This window comes from Chinchilla lanigera, unplaced genomic scaffold (genome assembly GCF_000276665.1).
Source record: "Chinchilla lanigera isolate Chin_1 unplaced genomic scaffold, ChiLan1.0 scaffold00038, whole genome shotgun sequence".
Lineage (NCBI taxonomy): Eukaryota > Metazoa > Chordata > Mammalia > Rodentia > Chinchillidae > Chinchilla > Chinchilla lanigera.
In genome coordinates this window covers 18,269,771-18,290,012 of record NW_004955439.1, presented here as the reverse complement: position 1 = coordinate 18,290,012, position 20,242 = coordinate 18,269,771, and the positions used below count along the sequence as shown (strand labels likewise).

General features: G+C 42.6%; 1 protein-coding gene across 2 annotated transcripts in view; it reads left to right on the top strand.

Moving 5' to 3' along the window:
• Positions 1 to 20,242, top strand: part of Pacrg (PARK2 co-regulated) — a 511,308-nt gene that overhangs the window by 374,014 nt on the left and 117,052 nt on the right. The window contains exon 5 of one of the 2 annotated variants that reach the window (XM_005390692.2): positions 2,029 to 2,183. The exons of the other annotated variant lie outside the window; for it this stretch is intronic. Within the exon in view, the coding sequence (XP_005390749.1) occupies positions 2,029 to 2,042 (14 nt within the window). The 3' untranslated portion in view covers positions 2,043 to 2,183. Of the gene's footprint in view, positions 1 to 2,028; positions 2,184 to 20,242 lie in introns of those variants that run through there. 2 annotated transcript variants of the gene reach the window in all.

Genomic DNA, 20,242 nt, shown 5'->3' with positions numbered 1-20,242 from the left:
TAAAATGTGGAAAGGAGTCTATTAAAGATCTAATGAAGAGTAGCCTTATAAAAGAGTTGCAGATTTTGGAGATACACATTAGACACAGTCTAGGTAGACATATGCAGTGTTTGGTATGAAGGTGCTGGGGAGAGAAGGAATGAAATGGCCACCAAGAGCCACAGAGAAAGGCTTGACTGCACCCATGTCACTCCAAATTTCAATGAGGAACACCTGGCAAGGAATGCTTGTACTCATGCATTGCCTAGAGGCCCTGGTTACTGGAAGTACAAACCCTCAAGCCCAGGGAGACTGATGCCTCTTGGGAAAAGAAACCAGTGTGCACCCTCGTGATGAATGCTGATTGTGTAATAAGGGCAAACAGGCAGCATCAGGGTGGCCAGAGGAGGGCCAGCCAGGCCGGCCGGGCCAGCCAGGATGGAGTTCAGAATTCAGACCTGCAAGCCTCACCCTGTCCAGCCTTCAGGAAGATACCTGGAGGGACAGAGCCAGTGGATAGCAAGGACTCAAGACAAAAGCAGCCTTGCAGAGACAGCTCCAGTGGGCTGGATAAGAGGCCTGGGAAGCCGACCATGGACAACAGAGATGAAGATGAGGAAGGATGAAGGAAAGGCATCCCTGCATCTACAGCAGCTCTATTAGCTTTTTTGTTTTGTTACAAACACATAAATTTACAATGTATGGGAAAGGCTTTATGACTCAAATACAGTTTCTTACGTGACATTTACCCAGGCTTTACCAATAAGCTCCGTTATTCTATCCAGGCACAAACTGAACGTAAGATGCAGTGTTTGGAGTGACCTGGACATTTGGTGCCTTGGCTGTGGTGGTTGGAGCCCGTCTCTGGGCAGCACTACACAGGGCTCAGCGCTTGTAAGAGGTTTTTGTGCTTGTTTCTCTGCATCTGCACGGATACCACTGACTCTGTCTTCTTTCCCTGCTCTCCTCTGTGACTGTTCTGTGTGTTCATTGCCCTGCACAATAAAATATGCAGATGAGAATCAGCCCTTTATTTCGACAGCCGTGAAAGAATTATTTTGTTAATTGGTATATTGATACCCAGGAACTGCTTACTGTGCCAAGTTATTAAGAATAAGCAGGCGAGGGGCAGATTAAACTTTGAATCACCTGTTCCTTTGGGCAAAACACATAAACCAAATTGACTGCAACCAAATGTCATATTATTTACATGGTGTGCACAATTTATTTTCTAAAAATGTGCTCAACAAAAGCTTTGAATTTGCTCTTAAGCATATAATGGATCCCACTTAATAGTGAAGCTCTCTTATGTGCCCTTCTCTATAATTAAATCATATGGAAAAATGTCACAAAGCAAAATAAAATGTATTTATTTCAGCCATATCTTCCCACAGCATGACATGAAGTCTGAAAAAAGAATCACTAAGCATTTTTATGCCATCTGTGCTGGTAGGGGATACGTTTACCAAGCATGTCACTGTAAAATATTCTTTTCTGAATTAAGCATCATCTACTTATTACTATCTAGTGTCTGGCTGAATGCGTACAAAATCAGATGAAATTCCATATCTGACACAATATTTTTCTTTTCTTTGGTAGTTTGTAGGAAAACTAGTCCACCATAATGTATTTTACTGAATTTTAAGAAATCTAAAAGAGGAATACTAAGAAAATTAGATTCATGTTAAAATGTCCACATTTTTTCATCTCAAAGAAGATCTGATTCGGTTTTCTAACAGTTGAAGTTACAGCTTCTCCTAAGCAGATTCTGCCTCGCTGGGACAGCCGGCATAACGATGCCGTGTGGGCCGAGGGCCTTCCCGACAGAGGGGCCCTAAATGTCAGCACTGTCCAGAAGCCACTGTTTCTGTTAGCTTATAAAGCACAAAGTGCAGTCCACTCCAATGTCTGCCTTTCTAACAGAAGAAGCACTTGGCCATTGTTATGACTAAATTTTATGACTACTTATAAGAATTTTTATTCCCTATTTCAATGAGGCCTTTTTACAGTTTGTTTATGAAATGTGAAAATCCTGTCCATTTTTTAAAGGTCTACTTGACTGACTCAGAAAAGCCCCAGAGGCCTCCAGTTAACCCGCGCCGTTAATACCCCGTCTGAGCCACGCTCTGAACTTCTTCCAAGCTGTGTGCATCATGGCCGCTGCTGTGAGACATGGAACAAGATACTATGATTTACAAATAAAAAATAAGCTCCTTCTAGTTGTGAATCTCCCTAAGTCAACAACATTCATGCTATTTTTTTGAAACCTAGATAAATTAAGCACATATGGTTTATTCAAAACTAATTTACACAAAATTTTACAATTCTGATCATGATAACAAAGAAAAGTGATATTTCTAAAATATAAAAATTATTATATAGTTTGTTATAAAATCAAAGGCTAGATTCACTTCATAAATTATCTTGATTCTACTCAAAACTCTGAATAAATTTAAAGTTGCATACAGTTTTTTCAAGATTCACCTCTTGTATTTAGTTTTTCAAAATATTTTATTTTTAATGACACACAATAATGATAATAACTACACCTATTTAAGGGGTACCATACGATGTGTTGATCCATGTATACGTTGTATAGTATTCAAATACAGGTAAGCACAGCAACCCCTCAGACATTTATCATTTCTATGTGGTGAGAACATTGGAAGTTCTTTCTTCCAGCTTTTTTGAACTGTATAGTACATTATCTGTAACTGCCATGCTGTACAGTTATACAACTTATTACCTATTGACTATGTTTTCCCCCAAAAGCCATTCCCGGCTCTGATAATCACTATCTGACTCTTAACTTCCATGAGATTGACTTTTTAACTTCCCCAAATGGATGCGATTATGCAGTACTTGTCTTTCTCTGCCTGACTTCTTTCACTTAACGTAATGTCCTGTAACGTCCATCTTGTCACTAGTGACAGTATTTTGACCGTTGTTAGGGCTGAACAGTATTCCATTGTGTATTTATACTGTGTTCTTGTTATCCACTTATCAGTGGATGGATACTTGGTGACTTCATTCCTTGGAAGTGAGTAGTGTAGTGTGGCAAGGAATTGGAGTGCAGAGGTTTCTGCACTGATTTCATCTCCTTTGGTGCTCTAACTAGTTATGGAGTTGCTGGACTACACACTCTTCCTATTTTTTCGAAGAGCTTTCATACTGATTTCCATAATAGCTGTGCTGATTTACACCTTTACCAACAGTGTGCAAGGGGTCCCTTCCCTCCACAGCCTCAATCAGCTCACCTTTTGGATAAGAGCCATTCTCACTGAAGTGAGGTGATATCACTTGGCTCTGCTTTGCATTTCTCTGCTGATTAACGATATCGAGAACTTTCTCACGTGCCTACTGGCCATTTGTAGTTCTACTCTTGAGAACCACCTATTTAGGTTTATTGCTTGTTTTTAATCAGGTTATTTGGTGTGTTTTGTTTTGTTTTGCTGTTGAGTTCCTTGTACATTCTGGATATTATGCCCTTCCCACTTCCTTTAAAACCAGCTCCACCAGCTAGTGGAAGCCATTCTTTACAATAACAACACATGTGAGAGTGAATTGTAAACCATTAGGTGAGATGCAAAACTTAGCTATTGTCCCTAATGACATTCTCCGTAAAATTATGCGGGTTATTCTTCTCAATAGTGATGCCCCTTTAAAACTGAACACAACACTCATTCCTGTGACAATGATTTCATCCATTGACTGTTTGATTTTGTTATTCCTTTGTACACTGCCTTTGGTCTTTGCCTTATGTGTTTCTTCCCGTGGCTTATTCCTTTGTGTCACTACAGGTCAAGGTCCACAGCACATATGTTGGAAGGAACCTATAGAGAAACAGGATAGGCATTGCAGTAACCACTTATTAAATCATCAGTTGAGTTCTCTTTTAAACTATTCCAATTTTTTAAAACCCTGAAAATGTCTCTGACCACAATGAATTTAAAATATCACTTTCATTTGTCCTGGCTGCAGTTCTTTGTCATGACCTCTACATCTAAGGCTGAGATGAGGTTTTCCATCTGATGGAAGGGAAGGCTACCCTCACCAAAAGAACAATGAACCTGTTTAAAAATTCTAACTTATTCTGTGAGTTCTAGCTGATCCCTTCCTGTTGACTACAAGTCAAGGTTCACATTGTAGATGTTGGAAGTATCCTGGTCTCTTATGCTGAATATTTTTTAAGAGGAATTTTTGAGGTTTTAAATATTTATGACTGTCTTTTGCTTTCCTAACTTATATGGAGTACTGGAGGTTGTGGCCTAATATTCTAGCACAAAATATGGATTTACTTTCAGCCTTAAAGTTTAAATGTTAATGCACTGATTTTACCAGCTGCAAAAGATGTCAATACTTGAATAAAAGCGGCCAGAACTAAAGCTGTTACAGTTCAATATTACATGCACTAATTTCCTCTTTCTTTTCAAACTTAGAAGGGCAGGGAGTCTTATATGATTCTAATTTTGTTATTAGTTATTAATTTTTCTCTGGGTACTCTACTGAACCTTTCTATAACCAAACATGATAAAAAGCCTAAAATGAGATGCAGCGCTGGTTCCAGGGCAAGGTTATTTCCAGTTGTTTCTATTAACACAACTGTGATGATCAGGATGCACTGCATTCCTGAATGAGTCATAATAAAGTTAACCACAGTCCATGGCTTCCCTTCTCTTGCTCTATTTCTTATGTTTGCAGGGCTGAGGCTGGAACCCAGAGTGTTGCATGATATCAGCAGCTCTAGCACTCAGCCACACCTCCAGTCCTTGGCTTCACATGTGATGTTCAGGGATCAAGTGCAGAGGGGAAGGAAGACTCTCCTCTGCCTGGAGCAAGTGCAGTGCTGGTAGTTGCAGGGAGGGTGCGTTTGTGAATGAGTGAAGAAGTCAAGTTTGGCTCTCCAACAAAGTCAAGAGCAGGGTCAATCATGGAGTCAAAGAGCAGGGCAGCCAGCACTGGTTATGGTGAGCCATGCAGGATTAGAGTAGCAAAGAAGCTGTACATATTGTCAACTGGCCAGGACAGAGGAAAGTGTTGGGGGCACAGAACTGGCTTCACTTCATGGATCTAAGGGCTATGATCCTATGCAGTCTGGCTGTGGCAGCAGTAATTATCATGAGATCATGGGACTGATTATCCTAGAGGAGGATTAGCAGGGCGTATTGCCAAATGACACACCTAGAACCTGCAAGGAGGTGCTGGCAAGTTCAGAAGACACAAGCTGTGGGCTGGACGGGGCAGGGAAGGAAGCTGCCACCGCCTTGGGGAATGCATGTTAGAGAAGACTGCTGTAGCAAATTACCACAGCCTGGACCCACATGGACAACAGAAACTTATTTTCCCAGAGTTTTAGAAGCCCAAAGTCCGAGGTCAAAGTGTCAGTAAAGTGGTTTCTTCAGAGGCCCATCCCCTTGGATTTCAGATGGCCATCTTCTCTCTATGTCTTTGTATGACCACCTCTCAGTCTGTGTGTTATCTGCATCACCACCACCTCTAATTTATAAAGACCGAGGCCCATCCGTACTAGCACATTTTACCTTCATTACCTAGTTAAACATTCTACCCCTGGACACAGTCCTATTATAAGGAATTGGGGGTTAGGACTCAATGTATGAATTCTGAGGAAAGAGAGGACACAGTTCAGCTAGTACATGAGGTCATCATCCTGTGTGGAAAGATGTTTCGGAGGGGTAACATCACTGCTGGAGGAAGTAGGGGAACTCATGACCAAAGACCGGAAACCAAAAGCTTAGGATCTCACTGGTGGTTTAGTTGTAAGTGATGCAAGGGTCAACCCGAGCTATTTCAAGTTAGGGCTGATAGGAATGGGGGTGAAGGTCATGAGTCTTTGTAGTACAGGTGCTGAAGCTTAGAAAGGAACCTGAGCCTGAAGCAAACACAGATTTACTTCACTGTTTCCATGGAATTCTCCCAGAGAAATCATATTGGAAATTGACATGAAATTACCTGTATCTGTCACTCTCACCCTATAAAATGCCCTACGACAGGAATCAGCTCTTTGCATTTCTGAGTTCCCCAGCACATGGTCAGCTTTAGCCAGACTGAAAGGACACTTCAATGGAACATCTTCAGTCAGGGGCGTGTGCCTGCAGTTGTCTCTGACTACCACTAGAGGGGTATACTTCGTTTTTGATGAGTTGACCCAGAATCCTCTCTTCCCACTGGTATCAGCCTTGACCTTACCACTCTCTCAAGGATAATACTTACTTTGTTGTGCTACTAAATAATACTCTGCCACAGGCTAACTCATTTTTTTATTGTAATGGTATTTCTTGTACCTGATAATTTGGAAATAGCTTTACATCAGATAAAAATACCCCTTTGGTAGCACAGACTTCTCCATCCACATACCTTGGTTCCCCAACTTGCATAAAAATCCATTCTCTAGTCATCTCACATCACAAACATTCCATGCATCTGGGTTTATTTCCACTTTCCTAAGACCAGCTCCTTCTCACTGAACTTGTACAGGTTAGCTCTAGTTCCTACTCTTTTTTGCCACTTAAGACTTTCTTTTTTATTCCTCCTCCTATGCTCACAGTCATTTTCATTTGTAGCGAGCAAGACATTTTGTATTGCTTTTAACATAGCTCCTAAATGTCAACTCATCAAATAGACTATAGAACTTAAAAGATTTGACCTTGCTCTGGATCAGTGATGGCAAACCTTTTAGAGCTTTCAGTGGCAACAAACAGCCCGCTGCAGCACACCACAGGTTCGCCACCACTGCTCTAGATTATAGCGAAATTCTCAGGAATTATTAGACTTGCTTTTTCATTCTTCCATCACTGGGGATGGAAACTAGAGCCTCATGTATTCTAAGGTAGTCCTAGATCTTTTTTCTACAATGCATAAGCATGAAGGCTTTTGCATCAGCTAGTAGCAAGATGGCTGATTTATTTTAGTTTTGATATTTTAAAAGCAAAAGCAAACATGTTGGTAGTTATGGTAAGAACCCATTCAGTGACAAGTAATGTGACTGACGAAGTGGTCATTACTATGTAATGTTGACTGGGAATGCTTTGAAAATAAAGATGCTTGAGACCCAGTAGTCAAGATGAGAGAAAGATACAAATCAAAAGGGGAAGTTCCAGTGGAGAATAATCACAATACCAATAGCTAAAAATACTAATACTGACCAAGTGCCAAGTGCCACACATGCTCCTCAGCAATCTTCATGCAGTGAGTTAGAAGTTTTAGTGTTCCTATTTTACAGAGGAAACCGAAATTCAGAGAGATTGAGAAATTTACTCAAGGCTACACATTCTACGTGCATGAATCTGGTCTACTCTCAGTGATGCATCAGTAATAACACAATTGTAGATCTTCTCAAGCACAAAAGAGTTCAGGGTTCATCTATAAATAACATGACACTCCTCGCAGTTTCTCAGGTTCAGGCCAGCTCTGGACAGCTGGTAGTGATGAAGCCATGGATGTATAAGAGGAAAAAAAGAAGGCATACAGACTGAAAAATTATCTCTTCCATCCTGGTGCAGTGTGAGCCTGTGGGCTTTGTGTTCCTCATGGGACCTAGAGTAGAGCCAGCCAAACCCAGTGCCTGCCCTGAAAGTGAGGGGAAGCCAGCTCTCCCTATGAGAGCAGGGGGTGGACGGGAGTTCTCCATCGCAGACTGGACCACAGATGTGCTTTTATATCAAAACAAGTAAGAACTCCTTCAACTCGATGCACAAAGTGAATGGACATGCCCTGAGTTAGGGTCCTATTTGCCCTTGGTCTTCTCCTAAACCATAGCCCAATAAATACGCAAATTTTGTTGTTGTTGTTGTTTTGTTTTGTTTTTCTCTGGTACCGGGAACCGAACTCACGACCTTGCGCTTGCCAGGCAGGCGCTTTTGCCACTGAGCTAAATCCCCAGCCCCTAAATATGCAAATTACAAAGTGTCTCCCAAACACAGAAATATTTTTCATGATAGTCGCAGGAAGCTCTCAGCTTCTCCATGTTATTAAGCCACAGTTATGATTTTAGGACGGGCCATTTGCCTCTTGGTATATACTTAAAATTTACAAATTGCATTTTAATGTTTCAAATTTGTAGCCAGCATTAGAGTTAACCCTATCTTAAGCAACTCAGAAAATTCTACCCCCTCACCCCCCTCAGTAAGCTGACCTTAGTTTCATATACGGTTCTCTAAATGGAAGCCACCAAAAATACAACAAAGATAACTAGATCTTTGCTGCCAGAAACTATATTTTGCTTAGATAGACATCAGGATAAACCACAAGTTGCCCCAGAAGAAGCCTCTTTGTAAGTCAAGGAAGGATTTTTATTAGCACACATGTACACACACACACACACACACACACACACACACACACAATCTGAGACTGCCTCACACTTCTATGTATTTGTTTCTTCCAAGAAGGAAAATACAGCACACATTGGTTAACAGAGTTTCTGGTTTCTTTCACTTCTGCCGGATCCTGAACTGAATGCTAGAGCTGGCGGTAGGGGACACAGACAGCTCTGAACTTGGGACAGGAACTTCAGGGTACGCTTCTGGCACTAGACCATCTGATCTCTAGAGAATCTCAGATTTTATTGGCCTTGGTTCCTAATTTACAAAACAGATTTTTATACCAATTCAATCTTTAAATTTTCACAAATTTAACCTAATCATTTTAATTCTGAGAATGAAACTTAAGGAAACAAAGATAGAAGATAAATATACTTAGCTATCTTTAATCTGTTTTTAATGATAGTGAGAAATGGAAATAAGTTAAATGTCCACCAGTATGAAAGGTTAAATAAAAATTTAATTTATTCCTCTGAGGGAAGATCATAGTGCCATTTAAATGAGTGAAGAATATCTGAGGATGTGAAAAAAATCATCCGGATACAAAATTAAGTTCACAAATATATGAAACATCTATAATATACTCTTAATTATGTATTAATATGTGTGTGTTTTAAGCACCTCCAAGTTAAGAAATATAGTTAAGAGGCAAGAATGATCATTTCTGGAAGAATATCAATGGGTTTTTCTCTTTACCTTCTTTTTTTAACCTTCTCTTCCACACTGAACTATAGTATCAGGAAAGTAAATTATTTTGAAAATAAAATAATGGATTAGTCAAGGTCATTACTAAATATCTTTGCAAGTTTAGACATAGCTTCCATTTATGAACAAATAAAAAATTCAAAACTAACGAATAGGTTTTGAAATTTCCAAAAGCAGTTCCTCCACAGAATAGAAATACTTTGTGCTCTGACGCACCCCTCCCACGGCAAGACTGCGGAAGCTTCCTCTTCCCAGGTCATACTGACGTCGTAACCCATTTCAGGAAGCACAACATGACTTTTTCGCCTAGTGACATGGATAAGTGTCTCTCCCCACAATATCTTTAGACTTTTGAATCCTGTAGCAAGGTCGAATCACCTTAAGTCAGAATCATCAGCAATTTTGCTCTCCTGTCTCCCCACACAACACAAATTAAGTTTGTCTCACAGCCTCCAGAATGTGGAGTAGTACTTCAAGGTGCTTTTCTCTTTTTGTAGAGATACTTTAGGGCCCCTCTCCTTTCTCTAAAAACAAGCTCAACACTTCTGTGGGTATTTGCCAGTTTCCAGGCCAGAGCTTTCATATGTATTTGAAGGCATGACATGGGCTCCTCCTTAAGAACTTGGAGGTGAAGCGTACTGAGGCTTCATTCTCCCCACACCTGAGGCATCTCTGCGTGCTCCAGATGTTCAGAATGCTTAAATGCATTTCGGTGGCATAGCTCTCTAGAACAAACACAGGCGGAACATTTTGTGCTCAGGTAAAAACTGCAAAGTAATCTCCCCAGAAGGTACATGACACAAGGATGAGTGGCCACTCACAGAGCCTCTTTCAAATAATTCTATTCACACGGAAGTGATTTTTTATGTAAAATATCCTTTCATGGTTACTACTGAGGGTCAAGCTGATTTTTAGTCTAAACACAAAAGGGAACTGCGGAATTCTGAAATTCTGAATGTAACTTTTCAAACTTCAGGTTCCCAATGTCTGAGCACAGGATCGTGGCCACTTTACTAAGTATCACTTTTTTGCCATTGAGAGAATGACTATAGGGCCAGGGATATAGCTCAGGGGCACAGCACCTGCCCGGCAAGCACAAGATCCTGAGTTCAATTCCTGGAACAAAGAAAAGAGAAAATGACTATAAAGTCTCTCTTATAATAGTGCAGAAAAGCACCTTTGAAAGTCCACCAATTGATCTCATCACCTTGAGCCATAATTGTTCCAGAGCCATTGCTAACAAAAGACAAAGGGACTCCTATTTTAGCAACTATGACAGGAGAATCCCAGACATCCCCAGGACTTGTCAATCATCCCTCTGAGGAATTATTCCATGTGTTCAGCTTAAACCTCAAGCCAGAGCTCGTCAGTGTCTTCTTAATTCTCATTTAGGTGGGTAATGGCGGAGCACCACCTCCCTTATCATTGTCATTGTCACTGCCATCACTGCTGTCAGTGCTGCTGTGATTTGGGGCATGTTCTACCGAAGGCCTCTCATCCTCACAGCAAACACAGGAGGGAGGACTTATTTTTGCCTTGAATATGTGGGAAAACTAAGGCTCTGAAAGTTAGGAAAAAAATTGTCCAAAATATAGTTGATCAGTAGCAGAGCTGAAATGACCCAAGTCTCCTGCACTTTTCCTACAGTGCTGTGTTGCTACAACCCCTGTGCTTGCATAATGAAAAATGGTTTATATTCCTCCTTTCTTAACCTTCTTTAGGTGCAGTTATCCAGTTCTCCCCCCACTACTTTATAATCCAGACCTCTGTAGCTCTTGGGAATGGTTGCTGGTATCTTAGGAGTAAGGGGTGCTGGACCAGTACTTTCTGCTCTTCTAAGTATTGAGTTTGAGTGGAGGACAAGAGAGTGAGAGCCTAGGTGGCAATGTCAGCTTCCAGAGCTCTTAGGGGGCCACCTGTTTGACAAGGCTGAGACTTCTCTTCAAGCTGTGTTTGCAAAGCAAGCGCAAAGTCTGTGCATAGCCCATGTGTGTATTTGAGTTGGCCTACAGGGAGAGGGCACCTGTGGAGGTTAAGCAGTGGGCCACAGCCCCTCCCCCCAGCCACCCTGGATGCTGCCACTCAAAAGGTGCTGCAGTGACATTTATCTGGAATGCTCAGATGGTTTCTGGTAGCCCCCGAGTTTCACAGAAGATGTAGGTGCTGGGGCATCCAAGCGTCCACCATCGGGGTACATGAGGGGTAGTGAGGGAGGCCAGATGTCACGGAGACTAAGGCCGCAAACTGAACCAGTGTTTTCTGAGTCCTGGCCCATTATACTAAGAAACATAAAAGAGCCTTGGGCCAGATGAGAGCTGAGCTACACAAACTGTCAGGAGAGGAATATCTCTACTTCCTCGGGCAGCATTTTCATTGATGGATCCCAGCATTTTTCATTTATAACCCAGCACTTTGCTTGAGGGTCATAGTGGACCAGAAGATAAATGGTCCTTTTCAATTTTGAGCTTCCAGTCTCATACACTAGAATCATTCCCGGTTTACAGCAGTACATGCTGCAGTCCTCTGGTGCATAGCCCAAGAAAAAGTCTGTTTCGTTTATTTCTGGTCACTTTCTAATTTGGAGATTTGGGCTTCTCAGTCAGAATAACTTTTTCCAAGAAATTACAAAACACAAGTATATCAGTTAAGAAGTGATTTTAAAATGTTGGTTGCTGCCCCTTATTTTCCCTGTTTGTGAAGGCTTCTTTATCGACCTGAAAACAGAATATTGCCTTCTCATTTGGGTAGCTCCTTCATTTTCTGAGGTAGCCATGACTTTACTTGGGCACAAGGGTGGTTGGAACAAATATGCAAACATTTCGCTGGTTCTCTTTTCCTGATTGCATTTGCTTCCACAAAAGTTGTGTGATCTCTAGTGTAGGTCACAAAAGGTAAAACGTTCTTATTATTTAATCAGTAAGCCAGGGGTTTAGCTCAGCGGCACAGCTCTTGCCCAGCAAGTGTGGGGTCGTGAGTTTGAGACCCAGTATCAAAAAAAAAAAAAAGGAATATATTATTTAATCAGTGACATCTGCCTTATTAATGGAGAAAACAGAAAGTGTCAACCAAGGAGAAGGAAAGCAATTGCTCAGGAGGTAGATTTGTCTGGTCACAGCCTCATTTTTCTTTTGTTTATTCATTTAGTAAATATTTATTGAATACAAACCAGGTTAAAAGGCACTACGTATAGAGGTATAAATGAAAAGAAGGAAAGAAAGAGGAAAGAAGGAAGGAAGAGAGGGAGGGAGGGAGGGAAAGAGAGAGAGATTCAGGCACAATTTCTGTTTTTCAGGAAATTGCAATCACACTTGTGAAAGAATGTAAGTAAGGACCACAAGACTGTCCAAAAGGAAAGTTTTAGAACCTAGGTGTGAAGCTGAGAGGAAGTTTTTAAAACATTTTCCTAGACTTCAAATGCTGAGAAGAACTTGTGTAAAAGAAATTTTGGAGCTAGAGCAATACACTCCTAGCTGAAATTATTTGGGAAAAGACTGCAGAAAGACAAAGTAGCAGAGCAACCATGCATGTTTAACCACAAGCCAAGGACAAGAAGTTAACATTGGCAAATAAGTCAGTGACCTCATCACAAGTGTGCTTGCGTTGGAAGGGCGAGTGAGGAGGCTACTGATGCACCCCTAACCAAAAAGAGACTAACTGAGGAGGGTGGCAGTAGGAAGACCACCCCCAGGCTTTACAGCACAGTTAGACGCTTGGAGGTGGTGTGTGTTATTTAGCAATGCATTTTGAGTAAGGTCGAGTGACAGGCTGGGGAGTATGCATCTGAAGCTAAAAAGGAAAGGGTTAAAGTAAAGAAAACTGCCAGAAATCTTGTGGTAAAAGAAGAAAAGGGAGCTGTGAGCAGTTCTATGCTGTTGAGCATTAATATATGAGGAACAGACAGAAGCAGAAGACAAGCCAGTGCTGACCTAAAAGTTAGAGAGGAGAAAACCTGGAACACGCGTGGAAGAGACACCTCAGAACCTTGGGCTGGACACAAGTGAAGGACACAGCAAAACAAGAAGGCGGTGGGCAGCCTGGTATAGTCCCAGGCCGTGATGGCCTGGGAGGGCTGTGCCCTCAGGAGAGAAGTTCCAAGAAGCAGTGGGCAGAAGCCAGCCAACAGGGAAGAGGAGAGGCCAAGGAGAGTCAGGGGTCAGAAAATTGCACGTTTGAGAAAGTGGTGACAGGAGAACATGGAGAGTTGGGAAGAAATTAGGAGAGGGACTTCTGTTGCTGCTGAAATTCAGCCAAGTTCTTCCAACAGGGAGAAGCCCTAGTCCCTGCCCCCATCCCAGCTCTGGCAGGTTCCCAGCAGTTCCCAGCATCACAGGCCCACTTTCCTGGTGCTGCAAGGGAGAGCACAGTGTTCTCTCTCCTGCTTGACCATTCATCCCTCAGAGTCCCAAAGCTCCTTCCCGCTCACCCTGACAGGAGAAGCTCACCATGGTCACTGGCTGGGGCTGCTCCACAGAGCAAGGGCACTTCTGTTTCCAGGTTCCAGAGGAGGCACAGACAATCTGAGAAAGGCAGAGGCTGAGCCAGAGGCCAGTAAAGATGGTGAGCTCGTGAGGAATGGTTCTGTCACCCAGCATCAGGCACTCGCCCTTTAAAAGCTACCCTGAGCTGCCCCTGAGAAGTACCATTCTGCCTTGAGCCGCTAGAAGCCACAATCTGTGCGCTTCAGGGTGCCGCCCTCAGCACCAAGACTGGGCTGCCAGCCACCCTCACAGGTGGGTGTGGGTGAATCTAGAGAGTTTTGGCCAGTGGGATGGGGAGAGTTTCACTGTGTGGACTTCAACTGGGGAGGATCTTTTGTCCTTCTCATTTAATCCAGAGCTCAAATAAGAAGGCCAGGACCCGGCAACTGCCACTGGCTGTGAGCTGGTGCTGAGATAGAAGACACATGCAGGAATTTATGTTAAAAAGTCAAAGTTCACTTCTCCTACAACTTCATGGAGTCCTTGGATTTCTAATATACAGATTGCTTCCTTCCAGCTTCAGTTTTGTTTCTTTGATTTGTCTTGTTGGGTTTTTGACCTGAAAAAAGAAACAACATCTTGCCTGGGCTGAGATTACATTGGGTATTCTGTTATATGCAGCCAAGTGTATTCGTCCCTGTGGAAACATTAATAAAAGTGTGTGCACCGCCAGGGCAAACTGCCTTCAGGGCTCCCTGTGCTTCATGCCAGGATGACCAAGACCCAGCTTGTAGATCTTCCCCTCAGCAACCCCCGGACACAACCCACAGACAAAAGAAAGAGCCAGGCCCACAATTTTCCGTTGTATAATCACTGATAGTCCTGTGGAACTCGGTCTCTCTGGTGTGTCTTAAAATTGCCATTCTAAAATAAGGCATTCATGTAATACAAGGGAATTTTGATAAAATTACATGTGACAATTCCTATTTGAGTTGATAGAGCTCTTTCTTTAAAGAGGCCAATTTTCTTCTGTTCTTATAGAATTAAAGTTTTTATTATTCATTTGTTACCAGATGAATTTTCAAGTTGATGAAATAAATCACAGAAATTTACCACTTGGGACTTTACCAAAAAAAGCTTAAGTTTTAAATGGTTTGTTTCTTTTTCAGGAATGGAAAAATTTTTATGTGAAAAGCTTTGTGGCTTGGTGTGCATTGAAATCCTGTTATCATTCATTCCTATGCTTCGCCTTCGAGGCTCAGTGCGCCAGAGCTTCTGCCCCAGTGAACCGAGATGAAAAGGGAAGAGGCAGATCCTATAGCACTGACCCCTGCGGGGCCATTCCTCAGAAGCTGAGGCCCAGGGTCCTCAGAGCCACCGGGGTTCAACCCACTTATTTAACATATTTTTTTTTTTTTACAAAAAGTCTGCTCTGTCCTTAGCTGCTCTTGCATGGTCTGTGTTTATAGCTAGCGCCCCACTCTAGTGTGACCACCGTTCGAACAGAGGCTACACCCACTAGTTCTCATGATGATCATGGTAGTCCACGGTGTCAGCCACGAAACATGAGGCAGCACTGCCCCATCCACTTACAAGTGACATTCCTGAAGGCCAGACAAGTCAGGCTACCTGCTCAGTATCACACAGACAGGAGCCACCAGGCCAGGGGCTGGGCTCTGACCGTCCTATCTAGTTTCTCCTGAAATTTTATAGAGCATTGAACCCACATCTGAAGAGCTGATACTGCTTGTTCAGCCAGTGGGGACACTCACTTCAGAAAGTCTTCCAAAATGTGACCATGGCATTGACTTTGAAATCACTTTTATTATCAGCTCTGGCCATGATAATCCTTTCCAAGGTGACATGTTTGTCTTTGTTCTCTTTCCCCTGTTCTTCCGTCTGACCTGCATCTCTGTTTAAGAGACTAAGTCTTCTGCTCAGGATTAGGTTTCTGCTGCCCACTTCCTGGGCAGGGGAAAGCTGTAGGGGCTGAAACACTAGACCAATACACTCTGCAAAATGAAAAATGATAAACAGTTCTCTCATTCAGAGAAAGTTTGTTCATAAGAATGAAGTATGATGAAAACCTACTCTGAATGCTTACATTTTTAAAAGTCACTCTAGTCCATACTAAGTTGCTATGAATCCTCCAAAATACCCTCTCTTGCTTCCAACATATTTATCTCATCAATTTTGCCACTTTCTGAAGCAGTTTTGGAGTCCTCTTTCCAGTCTTCAGTTGCGCTGTCATGGCTGCCTTGGTGTCCTGAGTGATTCAGAACATCTATTTCTGATGGTCATTTTGACTTTAGGGAAGATCTAGACATCACAGGGTGCCAGATCTGGTAAATAAGGTGGATGAAGATATACCATGCTGTTTTACTTGATAGAAATTTCCAGAAAGGTTTTGAGTCAGTTCAGGAGGTCTAGGTAGCCTTGAAAAGACACAGAAAAGGACTTCCAAAACTGCCTCAGAAAGTGGCAGAAATGATGAGATAAGTGCGAGGGGCAGGATAATATTCTGGGAAAGATTCATGGCAATGTGTATTTTTCTGTAGTAATGTTTTAATTTTTAATTTAAACATTCACTGTATTTTTGGTCATGCCTAGTGTATTCCTTCCAACATCATGAAGCCTTCAAAACATTTTCTTCTAACTCATACTAGCCACAATAACTTTTATTCTTCATACTGAATAATGAATTTATATATATTGTTGTGTAGATTATCATACAATTACAACAAATAGATTGTGGGAAATACTGCTAAAATGTTTCACTGAATTTGTAAGAGAAGATTTTTATGTGGCCACCAAAAAGCATTTCTTTTACTCTTGTCAGCAACTGGTTTTTTGGGGTTGTTTTGGGGTTTTTTTTTGAGACAGTGTTGTGGATTGACAACTGATGGTCAATTTGTAACATCCAGCTGAACTGAGTCAGTGTGGTGCTGGGTGTGAAGGCCCGCCTGAGGATTGCTGCCAGCAGCATAAGAAGCAGAACAGGAGAAGAAGAAGTTTCGCTATTGGGAGCTGAGTGAGGCTGTTGGGAGCTGGAGAAGCTGTTGGGTGCTGTCAGAAGCTGTAAGGAGCTGTTGGTTCTCTTGGAGGAGCTTGTCATGCTGGCTTTCCTGATGAACTCAGTTGTTCTCATTGTCTGAGGAGCTTGGGACCTTGTTGTCACTGAGCATGGCTTTGGCTCATTCTGGGGGAGCTCTGGTCCTCACGTTGAGTATCGCTTGATGGCTCCCAAGAAGAAGATGGTGCACTGCTCAGTCTCCTGGAGAAGATTGTCGTGCTGGCTTTCCTGATGGGAACTCCACCTTTCCTCATCATCAGAGGAGCTGTGGCACCTTTTGGAGGAGCTCTGGTTCTAACTTTGAGTGTCACTTCCTGGCTCCAGGGCAGATCCCTCAGCTTGCTAACACAGATCCTTCATCCTGCTAGCACAGACTTTCTAGCTTCCACCGCTGACCTTTGGGCCTTCTCAGCTCAGATCCATGAAACAGGCCTGCATGAGATATTGTCATAGGCTCTAGGCCTCCAGTTGGTCTCATGGGAGGCATTGTTGTGGGCTCTAGGTCTTCACCTGGACTCATGCAGGACATTGGTGTAGGATCCAGGCCCTCAGTTGAATTTTTTTGGTCTTTGGTGTGTGGACAGATTTCCTGCACTCTTTTTTGTATATGATTCTTTGGGTAACTATTGTAAATCATCTTATAAAATATGTATCCAGTATTGTATTGTTCCACTTGCAAAACCCCAAACCAACACAGACAGGGTCTCTCACTTTGTAGTGCAGGCTGGCTTTGAACTCACTATGTAGTCCAAGCTGGTGTCAAACCTCGAATTCACAGTGATCCTCCTGCATCTGCCTCCAGTGTGCTGTGATTACAGGCATGAGCCATCATATCCAGCTTTGTCAGCAACTGTAGAGGCATGAGAGGCCAAAAAGGCCTCTTTCTTTAGGTCAAAAATGTGTAAAAAGGGGCTGGGGATTTAGCTCAGCAGCAAAGCATCTGTCTGGCAAGCACAAGGTCGTGAGTTCGGTTCCCGGTACCAGAGAAAAACTAAAAAAAAAAAAAAAAAAAAAAAAAAAAAAAAAAAAAAAAAAAAAAAAAAAAAAAAAAAAAAGTGTAAAAATTCAGATTTTACCTTTTCCCACAAATTATTAACAATTTCAGCCTCTTATGGGATGAACATGTGTGAAATGCTATGAGTATTTTTCTGACTGGTATTTTAACTTTCACTTTATACATTTGAAGGTTGAGCCTTTAAGCAGTTAAGATATTTACCCAGGATCACCTAGAATGCAAATAACAGGACCCGAGTGTGAACTCAGATATGTTGAACACAAAAACCTGCATCTCTACTAGTTAAATCAAAGTTGAAAAACTACAAGTTAAAGCTGCGTAATGGCCTGGTCCACCAAGAGGAAGAGAGTAAGCTTAGAGGCCCTGGGCTTACAGAATTGCAGTCCAGGGCCTGCGGCCATCCTGCCGGGGCCAGGCTTTGAACTTAAGTCTGGCTGCCTGTGATAGCTGCTCCCCTGCCCATTTTACCACCACGCTGGGGCTGTCTCATAAATGAGAGTAGAAAAAATCCGCACTGGAGCCTTGTAAACAGGAAGCATCCAAGAACTTTTACCTATACACTAACATCTCAGTGCTACCTACTGTGAGGTCCAGATGGCCACTTGGGGACAGCAGAGGCTCAGGGGCAGCAAAAAGCAGAGCAGAAACTGCAGATGAAAGAGCCAATTCTCCATTCTTCTGTGAGTCCCCAGAGATGAACACTGTGACCTTGTTCCCAGTCTCTGAGTCTCACGCCAGCTGTCCTCTCCCTCCCCCTCCAAGAACACTCCACCCCCCTTGTGCCTGGAAACGGATCCTCCCGTGTGGGAGAGAGAATTGGAGATTATTTGCTGGAAGTGCAAAACAGCAGGCACACACCTCTAGCTTTTATAGACGTATTATTGTTGTTTTACAAACTAGTCAGAGGAGTTTCATTATTAATGTAGAGTATTACAATTTGATATTTGTTTTTTTCTCATTGTCAACCACACAGTTACAGTGAACATGTTTTTAACTCACTGAACAGAAGTCCTGGCATCCCGTAAGCACCTGAGCTGCCCCTGGTTGGCATGGAGCAGGTTCCAAGGCCATGGAGGCACGGTGCAGATTGGGTTGCAGGTTCAGGAGGTGCCCTGTGCTGGGTTCCCTGTTCAGAGCACCTTTGTTCGGAACAGTCCCCCTTTGGATGAGATCTAACGCAAAGCCTAATCATTTCCGATCCTTACAGCTTTATTGCCCTAAGGGAAGGTTTAAGGATTCTTGGTCAGATTCCAACTCAGGCTACTAGGAATATGCTTAGGTTTAACCCACTTACTTCCACTCAGAGTCCGGCTGGGGAGTGAGAGTCTGAGAGGCTGCTCCCCCCATTGCTGGTCATGGAAGCTGCTGCCGCTCTGTCCTCAGAGGGCCCCTTGACCTCTGGTCAGTTAAGTAATTGCTCTTGCCCGCTTCTGAAAATGGCCGACCATGATTAGCTGATGAGTGAAAGTTACATTACTGGAGAAATTTCTAACACTTTTAAGGCTTTGCTTAAATCCATAGTTCCTTCTACTTTAGTTCTCCGTGAGAATGCAAAGCAAGAATAGTCTTTGGAATGTTCTTTTGTTCACAGAGTGAGCCCAAACAAGACTATCAGTGAGAGTCACTGCCTTCCTGCACAGTGAAGATCTCACCAGAAGTTTCTTTGCTGCCATGGGAGCAATCCCAAAAGCCATCTATCTACCCAGAAAGAGAGCAAACTCAATATATCTACTTTTAGCACAGGCCTCTTTAATATTCAACAGAGTTCATCAAAAAGAACTTCAAAGTATTTAATTAACAAAATTAAGAAAGTACATTATTTAAATATTGACATGGAAATGAAATAATAATTCCTTATGTAAATATAGAGCCTTGGCTTATATTATCTCATTTAAATTTCACAAGTGACCTTAGGTTATAACTAGTTCTCTATTTTATAGTCAGGGAAACTGAAACTGATCAATGTAAACTGACTTGCTCAAGGCCCCCGAGGGTATAACTGACAAAACCCAACCTTGTCTGAGGGTTTGACTCTGAGTCCAAAACACTGTGCTGAGCTCTAGAGTGAAAACAGAATTCTGTGAGACCAGAGAGGGAAGGTTCTGCCAATCCTGCACAGGTAAGGAAGTTTCATGGAAGAAACAGGTCATGAAGAATGGACAGGATGAACAGTGTACAGGACGCAGCCAGGAGCCATGCGTCTGGCCCACAGTGCCTTTCCAATCAGCATTTGTTGAACAAGTAAAGAGTGGATGAATGAGTGGAAGCATCTGAGAAGATGGGAAGGCAGACATTCCCCAGCTGTGTCCAGGGGGACACATGCGGGACACATGCGCTGCACCTCGGAAAACATCCATGTGGACAAGCGAACTGGGCCAGACCTGAAGGTGCTCTGGGAGTCTGGGGTGTGAGGGACACCAAAGGCCAGGCTCAAGAGCATTGACTGTGCCTTCCAGATGAGGCCAGGATGTCACTGCTGTTGACCAAGGAATTTTATCCTGAAGATGAGAATTTGAAAGATCAGTGGCAGCTTGTAGGATGGGATTTTAACAAACCCAGGGTTTTAAGAAGATAACTGGAATGATATGGATAGTATTTGATGACTCTGATTCTAAGAACCTTGCCCTATAGCAGATTTAAAGACTGATGCGGTCAGAAGGGATAGGAGAAGAAGGAAGGAAGGAAGGAAGGAAGGAAGGAAGGAAGGAAGGAA